General features: G+C 38.4%; 3 protein-coding genes across 4 annotated transcripts in view; 2 read left to right on the forward strand and 1 right to left on the reverse strand.

The window, feature by feature from the left end:
- Positions 1-7,274, forward strand: part of cap2 (cyclase associated actin cytoskeleton regulatory protein 2) — a 27,235-nt gene extending 19,961 nt beyond the window's left edge. The window contains exons 7-13 of the mRNA XM_042434906.1: positions 426-531; positions 3,486-3,678; positions 4,401-4,564; positions 4,814-4,937; positions 5,048-5,130; positions 5,591-5,734; positions 5,857-7,274. Coding sequence (XP_042290840.1) covers positions 426-531; positions 3,486-3,678; positions 4,401-4,564; positions 4,814-4,937; positions 5,048-5,130; positions 5,591-5,734; positions 5,857-5,940 — 898 coding nt within the window. The 3' untranslated portion in view covers positions 5,941-7,274. The remainder of the gene's footprint in view (positions 1-425; positions 532-3,485; positions 3,679-4,400; positions 4,565-4,813; positions 4,938-5,047; positions 5,131-5,590; positions 5,735-5,856) is intronic.
- LOC121912650 lies at positions 7,194-9,975 on the reverse strand. The gene is made up of 4 exons (XM_042434907.1): positions 9,814-9,975; positions 9,190-9,303; positions 8,798-8,954; positions 7,194-8,626 (listed from the first exon to the last, which is right to left on the reverse strand). The coding sequence occupies exons 2-4, from the start codon at positions 9,280-9,282 to the stop codon at positions 7,584-7,586; spliced, it is 1,293 nt and encodes a 430-aa protein (XP_042290841.1). The 5' UTR covers positions 9,283-9,303; positions 9,814-9,975; the 3' UTR covers positions 7,194-7,583.
- Positions 9,976-10,108: 133 nt separating this feature from the next.
- Positions 10,109-14,068, forward strand: vps28 (VPS28 subunit of ESCRT-I). Of its 2 annotated transcripts, none has more exons than XM_042434909.1 (10): positions 10,109-10,203; positions 11,666-11,729; positions 11,852-11,880; positions 12,054-12,091; positions 12,202-12,291; positions 12,377-12,482; positions 12,609-12,710; positions 13,084-13,137; positions 13,235-13,326; positions 13,887-14,068. In XM_042434909.1, exons 2-10 carry the CDS (start codon positions 11,690-11,692, stop codon positions 14,005-14,007), a joined length of 672 nt encoding a protein of 223 aa, XP_042290843.1. In that variant the 5' UTR covers positions 10,109-10,203; positions 11,666-11,689; the 3' UTR covers positions 14,008-14,068. The 2 variants fall into 2 exon arrangements, with proteins under 2 accessions (XP_042290843.1, XP_042290844.1); XM_042434910.1 differs by lacking the exon at positions 10,109-10,203 and adding an exon at positions 10,247-10,451.
- Positions 14,069-16,039: the final 1,971 nt, after the last annotated feature.

Here is a 16,039-nt window from a genome sequence, read left to right on the forward strand (position 1 = left end):
TAATTAACAGAAATAAATGGAAACCAAAGGCTTCTTGAAACAGTAGAAATAATACATCGGGTTTGGTTTTGAGTGAAGGTAAAATGGCTGAACATGCCCCACTAGTATGATCCCAGAAACATTATGAGAACTAGACGTCTTTTGTTTTACCTTTTGTAAAATCTGCTTCATTGTAGTTTGTTCATTAAATCGCACAAAATGCAATATAACAGAAACATGCACTGGGGGAATTAGATTTTTACAGTTACAGTAACAACATCTGTCTATCTACAGTATAAAGTTTAGCTGCAAAATGCTTCAACATCACTTCCTTTGTTGACTTTGTTCGTGCTCTTCTGCTCTAATCCATCCTAACATCTCGTCCTTTCCTTTGCTCCTTCCTATTTTACTGCTTCCCTCCTCCTCCTCCTTTTGTCTCCCCCCAGCGACAGACGCCATGTGGACTGGGTGCGCTCCTACCTGTCAATCTGGACTGAGATACAGTCGTTCATCAAACAGCACCACACCACTGGACTGGTCTGGAGCAAGATTGTGAGTGCACTACTTAAACTTGTGATTGTTTTTTGAGTTTTTCCTTCCGCAAACACCACTATACACACAATCCTACTGTGAGAATAAGCATGTCAATGTCAAGTATGCTTGCACTTTCCCCTCCAGCTGGCATCCAGCACTTCTCTAAAAACTTCACAACACATTTTCCTGAAAACAAGAAATCACCTCTTTAACATCTTGTTTGTTATCTCAGCAGTGTTTGACTCAAGTTTCCATTCGCAGGCCCTGATATTTTTACATCAGAGCTCAAATTAACTCCTCCATTTGCGTACACTTCCATTTTTAGTTATGGAGCAAGTCGGTTACATAAACGACAGCATAGAGCATGAATGAATGAATGAGCTTCTCTCCAGTGGCTGCACCCCGTGGTTCTCTCTAGAGTTCACAAAACCTCTGTCACTCTTAAACACACTTCTGTTTATGGATGTCTGCTCAGGGACTTCTGATTGAGCACTCACACTCACTAGATCCCAGAGATTACGATGACTCAAAACCAAATACTGCAACACACACTTGACTTCTTTCTGTTGCTAGCAAGAGGGATATTTCTCATCTTTATTGATGCAGGGAACGCAGACTGAGGCTTCTCTACATTTTGGCATCTAAAACTCAGACTTTTAGTCACACAAACACACAGAAATGTGTAAAAGCAATAGTTTCACCTTTGGGAAATACTCTTATTTGCTTTCTTGACTTAAATGAGCACATCAATACCACTTTTATGTTTGTACAGTAAATATGAAGCTACAACCAGGAGGTGATTAGCTTAGCTTAGCATAAAGACTGGAAACAGGGGGAATCATCTAGACTGGCTGTGTCAAAAGGTAAAAATAAATCACCAAATTCCAAAATAGTTTGGCACATAACCCCTCATAAATCTGCAACTTATTGTTTTTACACTTTTGTATGGATTAAACAGAGATACAACAGGCTAATTTGTGAGTTTTAGAGGTGCTGGTTGGAGGATTTGGTTATAGTCGGGCTAGCTGTTTCCCCCTGTTTCCAGTCTTTATGCTAAGCTAAGCTAACTGTCTCCTGGCTGTAGCTTCATATTTAAAGGACAGATATGAGAGTGGTATAAGTCTTCTTTAACATCAGACTGAAACCTTAAGTGAAACTAATGTTGAACAACTGTGCTCACATGTGTTTCCTACATGCAGAAACTCGAGAGCCTGCAGAGGCCGTGTGTGTCAGCTGTCGCCCCTGCTGTCAGGCGACAGAGCTAAAATGTGTGTATGTGTGTGTGGGTGAGGGATGCAGTGTGTGCGTGTACAAGGACGGGAGTGTGTGGTACTAACAGGTGGCCCTCAGGGTTTACTTGAATGGAGGTTTTCTTCACAGAAGAACCCCGACAAAGGGCCTATGTACACACACAGCTTGCGCCCGTAACCTAAACTGCAGGGCTGGTCCCCCCTTCAACGCAGCCGTCATCTGCTACTCAGATTGGGGTTTAGTGACACACTTAACTCTCATATGCTCAGTTGAGTTTTCAAATATTTGTTCCAGCTGTCCTCTGCAGGCTCTTTTAAGCAATTTGTGGTGGCCTCTGACCAGATAAGTACATTCTGAAGGAGAAGAGTAGAGTGACTTTTGACCACAAAACAACAGTGTAAAGCAGGGCTGCGACTAACATTTATTTTTTATTATCAGTTAATTCTCTCAATTACTCGTTAAGTCTATAAAATGTCAGAAAATTGTGGAAAATGCCTTCAAACATCTTCAGATTGCTTGTCTTCTTCAACTAACAGTACAAAAATTAAATATATTTATACAAAATGTAGCAAATCCTCATTTTTGAGAATCAAGAAACACATTGTCTGGCATTTCTGCTTATAAAAACACTTAAATTATTAATCAATTGTTAAAATACAGTATGTTATCACAATTGAAAATGAAATGCATTTCCAAAAAATGAACAAAATGGACCAAATGCCTCCCCAAAAATTTAAAACGCCGTCTCACAAAGAAGCTACTTTTTGGCGGGCTCAGACAAACATGTTTGCGTGTTCACATACATGCACAAACACACAGGCAGGCATGAACACAAAGAAGTAGTCAGACAGTTTTACAGCCATGCATGAACATACACACACACACATACACACACAAACTGGTTCTAATCCAGAGGTATGCACTGAGCTGTTTAGTGTAACAGGTCAGCATTGTTGAGCAATATGCACGACACATGTGCCTCATGTCAAAGGTCAAGTAGTCTCAGCTGTACTCAGAAGCGCGTAATGTGACAGTTCAACCCTCTGAACCCCTGTCATGAGTGTGTGTGTGTGTGTTTGCTGTTCATTCTACACATCAGGGTGGATTGGAAATGATTTGATTACAGGACCTTATTAAACCTCAAGACAAACTCGTACTCCTCAAACTCTTCAAGAAACTTTATTTAAATTCTTGTGCAGATCCAAAAGTTTACAAAGACACCAAATATGTCAGGCTGAATTTTGGAGATGTGGAGTCTGGAGTGGGTTTGAATATTTCACTTGGTATAAATATCATGTAGCTTCAATAAAGCGCTGGAACAATCTAATATATAATGTAATACAATCTGTGCCACTAACATACAGAGAGGAATAAGATGGTTTTAATCATCTTGAAGCTACTTAAAGGGAACTAAAAAGAGAAAAGTGAGCAACCGTGCAACCCCATCCATCATCTCAGTATTTCTTATATTAACATTATTTCCTCTAAAAAAAGAAGTGTCATATCGACATGTACTCAGAACACAGACACATGATGGTCTGTCACGTCCCATATACTGCAGTAAAAGACATCAATTATTGCTTTAAGATATTTCTTATGCAATACTCCCCCTGATGGAGAGATTTGTTACTACGCCCGTTATCCATAAATCACCTGGCACCTCTGTGTTTTCTCTCATGATAAATGCTGCTATCTAAAATTCGGCTTTCCTCATCCCGCAGGGCCCCATTGCTCCTCCTTCTCTCTTTGACTCCCCCACTGCCCCCAGTGCTCCCTGTCCACCGCCTCCTCCTCCTCCTCCCGGCCCTCCTCCAGTCTTCACAGATGATGACTCCAAGCCCCAGGGCGGCAGTGCAGCGGCCCAGCACTCTGCGCTATTCGCCCAGCTTAACCAGGGCATGGACATCACTAAAGGTAGATTCACTGTTTAGGTTATGAAAACAATGACAGGTGAGCAGAAGTTTTCACCTGCTTTTATATATAGCAGCATTTTCAATCCACATCATGTCCACGGAAGTGATGGGACTGCACAGGTGTACTAACCTCAACCTGTATCTTGAGGATTTTTTTTTAATTCTGTTTTCCAGATATACTGTATAAATAAAGTCATAAATGTTAACGATGGTAATATAAATGTATTGTGCTACTGTATGAACTTTCACTGAACTCTAGACTTGGTTACAATAATTTATCAACAAGAAATAAATGGAGAGAAAGGTTATACAATTTGGAGATGCACAAGGTCGCAGCTACCACTAAGGAGACAGAAGTCATGTCCTTAGTTATATGTCTTACTTTTAATCACATTAGTAGGAGTTTACATACAGAATTACACTAAATATTTATAAAATTTACAGCTTTTGGGCAACAACAAAATAAAAACCCAAATTAAATGAAAGTAAAAGCAGTGTACAGAAAGTTTTAGACCATAATGTTGGAAGATACAAGTTATAAAATATTTGATTGAACTGTTTTCTTAAATACTAAGAGTTTAGTTGGTGTTTAATTGAGTATTTCCAAGGTGGGTAGGATATTTATTGCTGGGGGAATAAAGGATCATGACTTTAATATTTCTAAAATCCTTGCCGCAGACCTACATTTGCAGCCTAATTTATCTCCATATTCTGCATCTGTAGGTCTGAAGCACGTCTCAGATGACAAGAAGACCCATAAGAACCCAAATCTGCGCTCCCAAGAAACACCGACCAAAAGCAAGAAAGCCGCGCCTGTGAACTCACCCAGAGCGGCCGTTCAGAAAAAACCCCCTCTGCTGGAGCTGGAGGGGAAGAAATGGAGGGTGGTACGTGAAATGTTTACTTCCTCTTTCAGGAAGCATTCCCAAAGGTCATTAAACCTATCATCATCCTTGAAATGAGGTTATCTTCCTTTTTTTTAGTATCCATCCTGCTTCCCACTCACACACATTTCCTGTATTTTTAAATGCTGGTCAGACTGCGCTAATGCGCTAAGAATCAGTTAATCACAGGTGGCGTCTCATCTATTACATCACAGTTTGTTGACTGAATCTGTTCCCTTGTTGTTGTTGTAGGAGAACTTTGAGCAGAAACACGACCTTGTGATTGAGGAGACAGAGCTAAAACAAGTGGTTTACGTCTTCGGTTGTAACAACTCCACCGTGCAGGTCAAGGGCAAAATTAACTCAATCATCATAGGTGAGCTGCCTGTAAACAGAGCTGAAAAGCCATTCATGTCTTATTTATATATATTCCCAAAGACAAATATCGCCATTTCCTGATCCTGTGTGTGTGTCGACTCTCTCCAGACAACTGTAAGAAGCTGGGTCTGGTTTTTGAGAATGTGGTTGGGATTGTGGAGATCATCAACTCAAAGTCTGTTCAATTACAGGTGAGCGAAACATTTAAAAGACACAATATTTCTAATTTAATGTCAGTTATGTTTGTAAATTAGAGATGGATCTTAAAGATTTTAGGCTAAATCTGTGTTTTCGTACAACTATGTGACTCCTATTTTACACTCCTTTGTAGAAGAGATAATGTATCTCAAGAGAGTTCCTGGTTAAATCAAAATAGTTAAAAATATAGCTTATAAATAAACTAATTTATTCATATTTAAGTGTAACAGTGATATTTGTCACAATTGTTATCAGGGTCTAATTGACTCATTCTACATTTTAAAACTGGTAATGCTCACAATGAAGGAACTTTTATTGACTTACTGTAGTTGTGCATTTATTTGCGTAGTTGCTTTAAATGCAGGCACCAGCTGGGTTATATTCCCATTTTTTTCTATATCTGCCAGATATTTTTGTTTTATCAAGTGTAAAAATAGTATTGTCTCCCTGCAGGTGTTGGGTAGAGTTCCCACCATTTCCATCAACAAAACCGAGGGCTGCCAGGTCTATCTGAGTAAGGACTCCCTCAACTGTGACATCATCAGCGCCACGAGCTCTGAGATGAACATCCTGGTACCAAAAGGAGACGACGACTATGTGAGTGTCGGAGATGGTGTAGGATAAAAAAAGAGCGCGTATTAACTCAAGTCTTCCCTTAATTTTAATGCGTGCGGTTGTTGTTTTGCAGCTGTATTTACATCTTCTTGGTCCTTTTACAGAGAGAGTTCCCGGTCCCCGAGCAGTTCAAGACTGTTTGGGATGGATCCAAACTGGTGACAGAACCCAATGAGATCGCAGGCTGATTGATACTTCATCATCCCCACCATCATCATCATCATTATCACCTTTGATTAAAAAAAAAAATCTTCCTGTCCCTCTGATTTCTTTGGATCTTAGAGATATAAAAGGGATTTTACACATGAATAATCCGTTAGTCAAAACATTGTTGCTGTATTTGTTTCCTCATGAGATGTTTCTCTAGCACTTTTGAAACAGTTGATTGCAATGAACCAGTCAGTAAGTCAGTTATCTATACGTATCTACAAAACAAAATGCACAATAGAAATACAATACACAAAATACACAGGAAAATTTACCCTTTCTTACATTTCTGTAACCTGATGCGTCAGATGGTTTGTTACACAGAACCATCTGAGAAGTCATCCTTGGAAACTGTTTGGAAAAGGGCAGGTACTTGGCGGATTGGATGAACCATCCGTCTATCACCGTCTTACCTTGCAAGGCAGCTGGATTCGTGACGCTGATCGAACTGAACCACAGGTGGTTTGGACACATGCGCATAACTTGAAGCCTGACAAGATGGATTCTCACGTAATCTTGTGAATCCAGCTGCCTCACAAGGTAAACACTTCTGTGCCACAACAATAAAGGCATTTATGTAAGAATATATAACATATAGCAGTTTGCCCATCTTCAGAATCTCATTATCTTCAAAACAGTTTCTCTAAATGCTATTAGATTACAGTTACGACCATTATTAATCTACATACTAAAGATAATGTAACATGCATAAACAACATTCAGTGGCCAAGCACAATGATATTGGAGTTACATGTCAGATTATTGTCTTTGTGCTATTTAATGAAGTGTGTCTCGGTTACCTCTTTATCAATGTGTATAGTGCATGTTAGTCACATGATGCTATTTCACTTAGTGAGTAAAGTTTATGCTACACTGCTCAGTATATTTAGCATTAACGGCAGATGTCACTGTCTTACTAATGCATCATGCTGAATGTGAAGTATAATTAATCAGCTCAGATAAATGTAAATCAGACACACTGTAGGAGACATAAAATCAAATGATGAAAATAATAAACTCAGTACTCAGCTACTAATATCTTTGAATATTTAGATATCAAGTTACGAGCACTGCATTAGTATGCCTTAAAATACTGAAATGCTTAATAACAGTAAGGGTAACTTTCACACTTGATCACTGCCTATTCTCTATATTACTTTGTACATCACCCTGTTTTGTATTAACATATAGCATTTGGCACCAGCATAAAGGAAAAGATCCTGCACACCACTAATACTTTTCAAAACTTTTAATTTACATGGAAACAATTTGATGTAATTGTGTATCATTTTTCAAATAAAATCAAAACCCTCAATTCCTGCTTGTCAGTGTTATTTCAAAAAGAAGTTGTGGGATAAACAGACCAAACAGGAAGAAATAATGTAGCATTACAAAAAAACAAACAAACAAACAAACAAAAACAAGCTCCGACATGGAAAAAATAATGAAACCTCCAGAACGTTTTAAAAGATCTACAGATGAAGAAAGGTAAGAAGCCAGTCAGAGAAAAGACAACTGGTTTCAAGCTTTGACATTGTGGAAGAGGCACAAATGTGCTTAAAAAACTACAGACCAACAATCCACATACAGTAAAACATCTGGTACCAAGTTTCAAAGTCTTCTCTCAGTGTTTGATCACTATATTTCCCTGAGAATCTTGAGTAAAGAGAATCTCGTCTTCCTCGTCCTCCTCAAACACAGGTTTATAAGCACAACTTCTTTTCGCCGTCCAAGTACTTATGTTACTCTGATCTTTAAGTGGACTCCTGGCTTGCAGACCGCGATGTGCTATCACCCTGAAGCCCTCAGAGTCCTGGGTGAACAGCATGGCCAGACTGTCCTCATCAACCTCTCTGCCTTGCTGATTTGCTGCTCGTTTTTTTAACGGGGAGCTACTTGGTTTTATCCATTTGAACTGGGAGTCGAGGATTTCTTCCTTATTTGCCTTTTTCCTCAGATGTTCTGGGATATTTTTTTGAGGTGATGCAGTTTTTGGTTCTGTCTGTTTACGATTTGAAAGAGGTCCAAGATGAGAGAGAGGTGAGTGCTTGCTTGGAGAATTAGAAGACAATGACCTGCTGTATACGTTCTCATCATCTATCTGAGAAGAATGGAAGTGTTTAAAGAATTTTTGAGTAGAAGTTTTCCCTTCCAAATCCATCCGAGTAACAAAGGCCTCCTCACTTTGTAAACTGTTGAGGAAACTTTGCTCAGAGTCGTTAAAGTCCTTTGCTCTGGTGTATTTCTGGTTAGTCAGGTCAAACTGACTGTCATAGGCCATCAATGGGTCCTGACTCCACGCCTGCGGAACAGGTTGACTGTCACCTGGCAATGACGAGGTTTCAATGAGTCTTCTCTTTCTTTCTGGTAGCTTTACCTCCTCAGACTGCTCTTCTTCAAATTCACAGTACACGTTTTGAGGAGGCGAATAGCTTGTCTCATCCTGCTCCTGCCACACTGCTGCTTCAGGCTTAGTCACATTTTTACATCTCCACTCATGATCCACAGCAGCATTTTCTTTTTGGTCCTCTGAGTCATAAAAATCAGACATCTCACGGTCTGTATCACGTCTGCGCTTTGTACCAGATGCTATGGGTGTGGGATCAGCTGAGGTAGATGATGAGGTGGACCGTGCTGGTGCTTCAGATGAAGACATCTTGTTAAGAACTTTTGTTTAAAGGAATAAGAAAGAGTTATGTTAGCCATGTGGTAATTCATACATTTAATCAAGTCAACAGTCTATTGCATCTTTACCAGCTTCCAACTAATTTTGACGTAGACGATAATAATCCTAATGTGTCTCTGCAGCCTGATGGTAGCAGAGTTGTAGAAACTTACCTCTGCGTTGAGGTGCAAAGAAGGATGATATGGATGTCTGTCTAGTCGTTGGCATTTCTATTTTGGTTTGAGTGAAGTTGAGCGCCACAGCCAAACTGTATCCTCTACCCTCAATGAACGGGTTCAGCAGCTTAGAAATGGGACGAGCAACTCTTTTCTGAAACAAACAAACAAAATCGCAAAATAAATTACAGTCCAACTAGAACACTTGATAAGTGTAATAACAGTGTAAGAGTTTACTGATAAGATGAAGTTCCTACTACTGATATACTGTAAGTGGCAGTGAGTATTATGAACAGCTTCCGAGTTTATTTTATTGAATGTATTGAGATACAGTGAGTCATAACAAACTGGCCACTTATAGCCTGAATTTCAGGCTGCTTTCCAGTTACCTGTTTGGCTTTAGCTTTCAGCTCCACAGTGTCCAGCCACACACCACATTCCTCCTGAGCAGAGGTCTGCAGCACTGGTTTGGAGGTCTTCATTATGGAGACTGATGAGAAGAGCTGCAACGTATTATACAAAACATCAGTTTTTCAACAAGGAGCTGTGAGAAACAACCAACTAGTCTTTTTAAATAAAGTCGTGGTGTAATTTATCAGAAGCAATATGATATTCCAGTTACAGTTGCATTTAAGATTAATTATTTCAATGTCCTGACTGATAAAGCTTTAATGACCACTACGAAAATTGTGAGCCAAGACTTAACGTTATTATGTGAGTTAACTTAGTTGTTGTATGAATTGCTTTTGTGCCGACCGCCTTTCACATGTCCTAATATTATGTAACGACGTTAGTTTTAAAGTTATGTACAGCTTACTATCAGTGCCTATTTTCGGGTGACTTTCCTTGTTTTTAATTCATACTATATCCTCATAATTAACTACTCTGTGTGGTTCGTGTCAAATAGCTAATTTATTCAACAGCTATAGGCTAGGCAGCGTTAATATTTACTAATCACAGCTTCACTGTAGTTCGCCAAATCACTCAAATTATCTTATCATATCTTAACTGACCTCATAAAGATGAACAGGACTTTTTTCAGGCTTCTTTTCAGCGTACCTTTACTTATCTAACTCAGCTAACTATGTTTATATTCAGGTAACAGTTATTTGTCTCCACTAACTGTTTGTTTGAGTCTCCCGCGTCGACGACGGGCTGCCGGTGGCGTCTGACTGTATGAAAACCATTGAATGTGGTCATGCCCTAAATATTTAATTTTTGCTGAAAACCCTACTTTAAAACCCAATATGTCAAAAAATAAATTTGTGACTGTTAATATGCCCGTATTTTTTTTAAAGCATTCCATTTTATTAAGGCACGGCGGACACCTAATATTTTGACGTCTACTGGTCCTTACAGGAGGGAGTGTTTACGTTGACGTCACAGCAGTTTGTCGAAAAGGGGTAAGTGAAATGTTTTGTCATTTCGTCGATTTAACACTGATATAGAACTAGTAATAGTATAAATAAGGCATGTTAACAGAGCAGTGGTCACACACACAGAGTTTAGTGTTTACAAATCACCACCTTTCTGTCCCAGACGTAATAAATCATAAAGGAAGTGCTTATGAGCTAGCCGCGACAGCTAACTCCGGGTTAGCTAGTTTGGCAAAACAAGATACTGAAGGGTGGTGATCGGCTTTCTTCATCAGGTAGATTTAATGTAAATGTTATGACAAACAACCATTTATTTCAACTCAACGTTTCAGCATTGTTAGATTCTGTATGGTGTATTCTGCTTTCTCATAGATGGCACAACATATCTGTGGAGTTTATTAGTTCAGAGCATGTAGTCCACGAAGCTGGGCACCAAATAATTAACATGACATGTTTTAAGATGTGTATAAAACACTCTACTTTAAATAATAATTTGTGTCTGATATGGTTTTTTCCACAAAAAAGTTCAGTTATCTTGTTGAAGTCCTTAACACTACAACTACTCCGTCTACCTCATTAAAAATAACAGAATCTATAAATATGCAAATATATTTCATCTCAGAAGTTTAACTGTTGGAGACAAGATGTCTCCCACTTCACTGTAATGTCCTTTCTCAGTGTTTGTGCGCTGTAGGCTTCAAATTTCCACATCACACTTCTGTAAGTTGAATATTGGACCAGGATAGAAAGTGAGATAAACTTTCCACTTTCAGCAGCTGAAGTTGAAAACAGCCGTCTAGTGTCAGACTCTGCACATACGTCATTCTGCACAGTGAAGCTAAAACATTCAACTGTAGGAACAAGAAGAAAAACATATTTTTGAGTAGAGGGGAAATTTAAATGATGTATTTGTTCTTTGCTAAAAACTATTGACACATAATATAAACCTGACTTGAGACCTGTCTAACTGTTGATCCAATTGAATTTTGTTAGGTTATGATGCTGTAATAGCATATTGCTGAGCACCTGAGTTTCACCCAGAGAATTGTTTAGCTCAGGTGACAAGCCACCTGAATACTGATGCATCTCTAGAAGTTGTGTTTGAACATAACTCAACTTGGGTCTTATTGACCCCAAATGCTACAAGGGATGATCCAGGAAATGTCCTTAAGTCCTGAAATCTTGGAAGCACTGTTTCTGTTCTTATTCTCCCATTCAGTATTAAAGGAGCAGCACTTGCATTGGATGTGCATGATATCAATAGGACAGATTTGGATCTTTTAAATAAAACAAGTCAGGACAAACTCCCAAAGCTAAGAAAGATAACTTGTAAAATATGTTTTAAACAGATACTACTGAGAACAAAATTTTGGTTTATATATAAACATTGGAATACATGGCCTTATCAAATGTCCCTTTGCTGGAGTGTTTTGCTACTTTGCAATTAATGTACATAGCTTGGGTTTAATGTGACAATACACTTTTTCAGATCAAGTTCTGATACACCGACATCATGTTCCATGGGATTCCAGTTACAGGAGGTGTAGGAGGAGGTAAGATATTTAAATTATGTGCCTAATAACTAGGTATGCAAACTATTCAGACACAGTCCATTCACAAATAAATACCTGTACATGTCACTCAAATTATGTACTTATTTCCTCCTCTCCAACAGCTCCAGCCAATAAACCTGAGTTATATGAGGTAAATATAACTTTTGAATGTTTGTATTAAATCAAATCAAATGTATCTTTTTTTTATGACTGCTAGTAATGCCTATTCTTTATTAAAACTGAATTAAAGCTGGGAATAGTATCAAGAATATTCCACATGTTAGTCATAGCAATGCCATCACCATATGTCTCATGTCTTTTCAGGAAGTGAAATTATACAAAAATGCAAGAGAACGAGAGAAGTAAGTGACGGATATATTACCAGGAACCTGTCTTATATGAACACGACGTGACTCAGGGATTCATATTGTAACCAGTGCTGTAACACCTTGTTATCAACCCTGTTCCTAAGGTACGATAACATGGCAGAGCTGTTTGCTGTCGTCAAGACCCTTCAGGCCCTGGAGAAAGCTTACATCAAAGACTGTGTCACACCTAATGAGTGAGTTACAAAGAAAATGGACAAAAATGCTGCCTGTGATTTTCAATGCATGCCTATATTAATGTGCAGAATTTGTCCGGTTTAGGTACACTGCTTCCTGTTCCAGACTCTTGGTTCAGTATAAGGCTGCTTTCAAACAGGTGCAGGGCTCTGACGTTGGCTCCATCGATGATTTCTGCAGGAAGTACAGAGTGAGTACTGATTTTTAGGTTATGTTTTTTTTTTTTTTTTTTTTTTCATGCACATACTTGAAGCTAGATTTGCTTTCTGTTGTGTTATGTTATGAAGAGTCTTGCTTTCGTCATTTTGTCTCCTAGCTCGACTGCCCACTAGCCATGGAAAGGATTAAGGAGGATCGGCCAATCACCATCAAGGATGACAAGGGCAACTTGAACCGCTGCATTGCAGATATAGTCTCTGTACGTCTTCTCTCATCTCGTATATTAATCCTCAGTCAGTGCAGACGGCAGGCTTTTTTGGGCTTAGTGCCAGAATATAAATGGTTGCAGTCGTATTTTAGATCAAATGATGTAGTGTATTCAGTTCAAGCACTAAGTGGCTGAAGTGGTTTCACTTAATTTGGCCCATACTCTGGTCAGTCATTGAAAGATGTGAGCGAGTAGTGCCAGCTGTATCCACTGCCAGTTTTTATCACAACTCATACAGTCATTCAGACTAATAAAATCAGCAGGCAGACATGCAAAGACTGTGTGACCTCTGTTTTGCTGACAGGGAAAGCTGGAAAACAGTTTGTCTCATTGTCATTTTCTCACATCTTCTCTTTACCTTTAGCTGTTTATCACTGTGATGGACAAGCTGAGACTGGAGATCAGAGCCATGGATGAGGTAATTTTTTTTTTAAGTGTAAAACTTGAATATTTAGCAGACTTATGTCAACAATTGTTTAACTGGACATCTGACTGATTCTTTGTCTTTGGATCAGATTCAACCAGACCTGAGGGAGCTGATGGAAACCATGAACAGAATGAGCAACATGCCTCCAGACTCGGAGGCTAAGGACAAAGTCAGCCTCTGGTTAGTTACACTAAGCCACTAGGTCTTTATAGTGTTAAGCATCGTGCCAGTTCAGAGCAGGATGCTATGTTCTCTATGTGTCTGGTGACACATACAGAACACACATGTAGCTGCTCTGATATGGAGGGTTGTACAGAGAGGTGTCCATATGGTAAACTAACACCATATCACTGATGGACATGCCAGCAGAGTATCTGTTGTGGGTGAAAGATGTGGTACAACATGTCAGACAAAAACTAGATCAAGAACAACAATCCTGCTACCTTATTGTTTAACATATTTCTATTTTTAGTAATGAATATGAATGAATAAAATCATGTTTTAATCTTAATTTTGTTTGTAAAAGTGGTCACTGGAATATTGTTTTTACACCTCAGAACATTGTAGATGGATTGGTTGGTTGGTTGGCAATCTATCATTTTTAGGGTACATTTTTTCATGATTTTTCAGTAAATGTACTCATAAGTAAGACCACAACTCAGTTCAACAACTCCAAAATGTAGGTGTGAAATGGATTATGTGTAGTTGTAAATGTCTATATCTTGATCTTTTCTCGTCAGGTTGACCACCCTCAGCAGCATGTCGGCCTCAGATGAGCTGGATGATAATCAGGTGCGCCAAATGCTGTTCGACTTGGAGTCAGCCTACAACGCCTTCAACCGCTTCCTCCACTCCTCCTAAAGCATCTGTCCATACTAGGTCCTGACTCTTGTACCTGTTAAATTAAAAAAGAAACACTCTACTTTCTCCTTATGGTTATTTGTAGGGAGTGGAATTATGTCTGGACAGGTTTTCTGTCTCATAACCCTCCTTTTCCTTCTCTCTACCTTTGTTTCCTACGCCCTTATTGATGTTCTGTACTATTCAAACTTCCCCGCCTTGTATACTCCACTGTTTCTGGTACATCATGCCATCAGTCTGCCCTCAATGAAACTGTTTACTTCTAACTTTTTACTGTAATATCAAAAAAAAAGGTCTAATTTTATACTTAAGTTTTGCAGAGCACCAACAGAGGCACACAATACAATTATATTGGGCAAAGTCTGCACATGAAGAAAAGGTTGCAACAGCCAAAGCCTTTATAATACTGGAAAGAAGAATCTATATATTTTTCTTTTTGGTACCCTACTTGTTTCCACAACCTGCCACTTGAGGTCATAATTGCTTTTTTTTGTTCTGTGCACCATGTTTGTTTGTTTTTTTGTTCTTTTTAATGTAGAATCCTACAATTTTTTTCTTTTCAGTAGCGTAAAAGAGGCTGATACAGGCTTAATCTGCAGTGTCTGTCAGTTAATGAATAATAATATGCAGCTGAAATAATGATTTGGAAAGGTTTGTGCTCTTTATTTGTTATTCTGTACATTTTCTCACCCTGTCTTCTGTTAACATGCTAATCCATCTTTTCTTTAGAAGTGAGGGTCTGGCCACATTAAGTGGGCAAAAGAGAAGTGGACAAACACCCTCCTTGTTTTGCTTACTAAATATGTTTCAACCCTCAAACACCATTAGGGAGAACATATTTATTCAGATTTATCATTGTAAATAATAGTTTTGATTTTTAAATAAAGGCATGTAACTTCTTTTTAGAAATAAAGTTGAAAAATGTTCCTCCAACTTCCTTTGTGTTGTGCGTGAATGAGATGAAATTTATCTTTTGCTTCCTTTGTCAAAAACTATTTAATTTCTGACATTATGTCTTAAGAATTTAAATGAGGGGGAAACATGATGGAGTGTTAAGAATGTAACAGGCGGGTGAAAGAGGACTTGTTGCTTGTTGTCAAGTGCACACAGCAGATTATACATTTATTATTGCCAATACAATACATTATTTTTCATATTGTTACCAAATTATTGCTTTATTTGACACCATAGTATAACCCTTATTTTAGTTTAATAAGATATTCCTCACATCTCAATACATTATTAGTGTAAAGTAAAGAATTTTGCTTGAGTAAAATTTAGATATAAATGATAAAAGAATCGCTATTTAGACCAGGAGGTATCTGATCAAAGAATAACTAAACATTTGATGCCGAATGTTCTTGACAATTTTTGATACTCAACAGTATGGACACACTCAAAAAGTATTGAGATGCCACCTCAACGGGGTTTCTGTGTGTCAGTTCTTCCCTTCGTTAAACACAACATTCCTTTAGAATATACACCATATGAGCATAATTCAAACCTCAATCATAAAGGTCTTACAATCAGACTCTGACTTTGTCTCTACAAGTCAGGACCATATGGCAGACCCTGCCTTGTTGATGTTTTGTTTTAGTAGTGCAAATTCCCTAACAAATTTGCTATTAAATCACCAGAACCAATGTACATGCAGTGAGTTTAGGATTATTTTGGGGCCTTAAGGGATCAGGGTCAGTTGCCTGGTTTCACCTTGAATGAAAGGTATTAGTTACACTGTTGACATACTGTATTTGTAGACAATCTTCCAAAGAGTTGGTTGTTGTTTTTATGCCTTTTTATTTATTATGACCATAGAATTAGTTGTTTTAATGCCATTTTTTTCCTGCACACCCATTTTACCTACTGCAATGATAATGATCTGACTTTATTGAAGTAATCTTTTCTAATGTGGAGGAAAAAACTGCTCCTTCTCTGGAATTATATTTTATATTAATGGGTTGTCCGTTGATGAATGACAGAGGCCATATTGTTAGCTGATACACCTTCTTTTTTTCAACTACTTGCATGTGTG

This window comes from Thunnus maccoyii, chromosome 15 (genome assembly GCF_910596095.1).
Source record: "Thunnus maccoyii chromosome 15, fThuMac1.1, whole genome shotgun sequence".
NCBI lineage: Eukaryota > Metazoa > Chordata > Actinopteri > Scombriformes > Scombridae > Thunnus > Thunnus maccoyii.

Coding starts and splice junctions, on each gene's coding strand:
- LOC121912650 (XM_042434907.1), bottom strand. CDS start 9,282: ATGAAGACCTCCAAACCAGTGCTGCAGACCTCTGCTCAGGAGGAATGT. Junction 8,955..9,189: donor TGAAAGCTAAAGCCAAACAG/GTAACTGGAAAG, acceptor TGTTTGTTTCAG/AAAAGAGTTGCTCGTCCCAT. Junction 8,627..8,797: donor CTTTGCACCTCAACGCAGAG/GTAAGTTTCTAC, acceptor TTTAAACAAAAG/TTCTTAACAAGATGTCTTCA.
- vps28 (XM_042434909.1), top strand. CDS start 11,690: ATGTTCCATGGGATTCCAGTTACAGGAGGTGTAGGAGGAG. Junction 11,730..11,851: donor TACAGGAGGTGTAGGAGGAG/GTAAGATATTTA, acceptor CCTCTCCAACAG/CTCCAGCCAATAAACCTGAG. Junction 13,327..13,886: donor AAGGACAAAGTCAGCCTCTG/GTTAGTTACACT, acceptor TTTTCTCGTCAG/GTTGACCACCCTCAGCAGCA.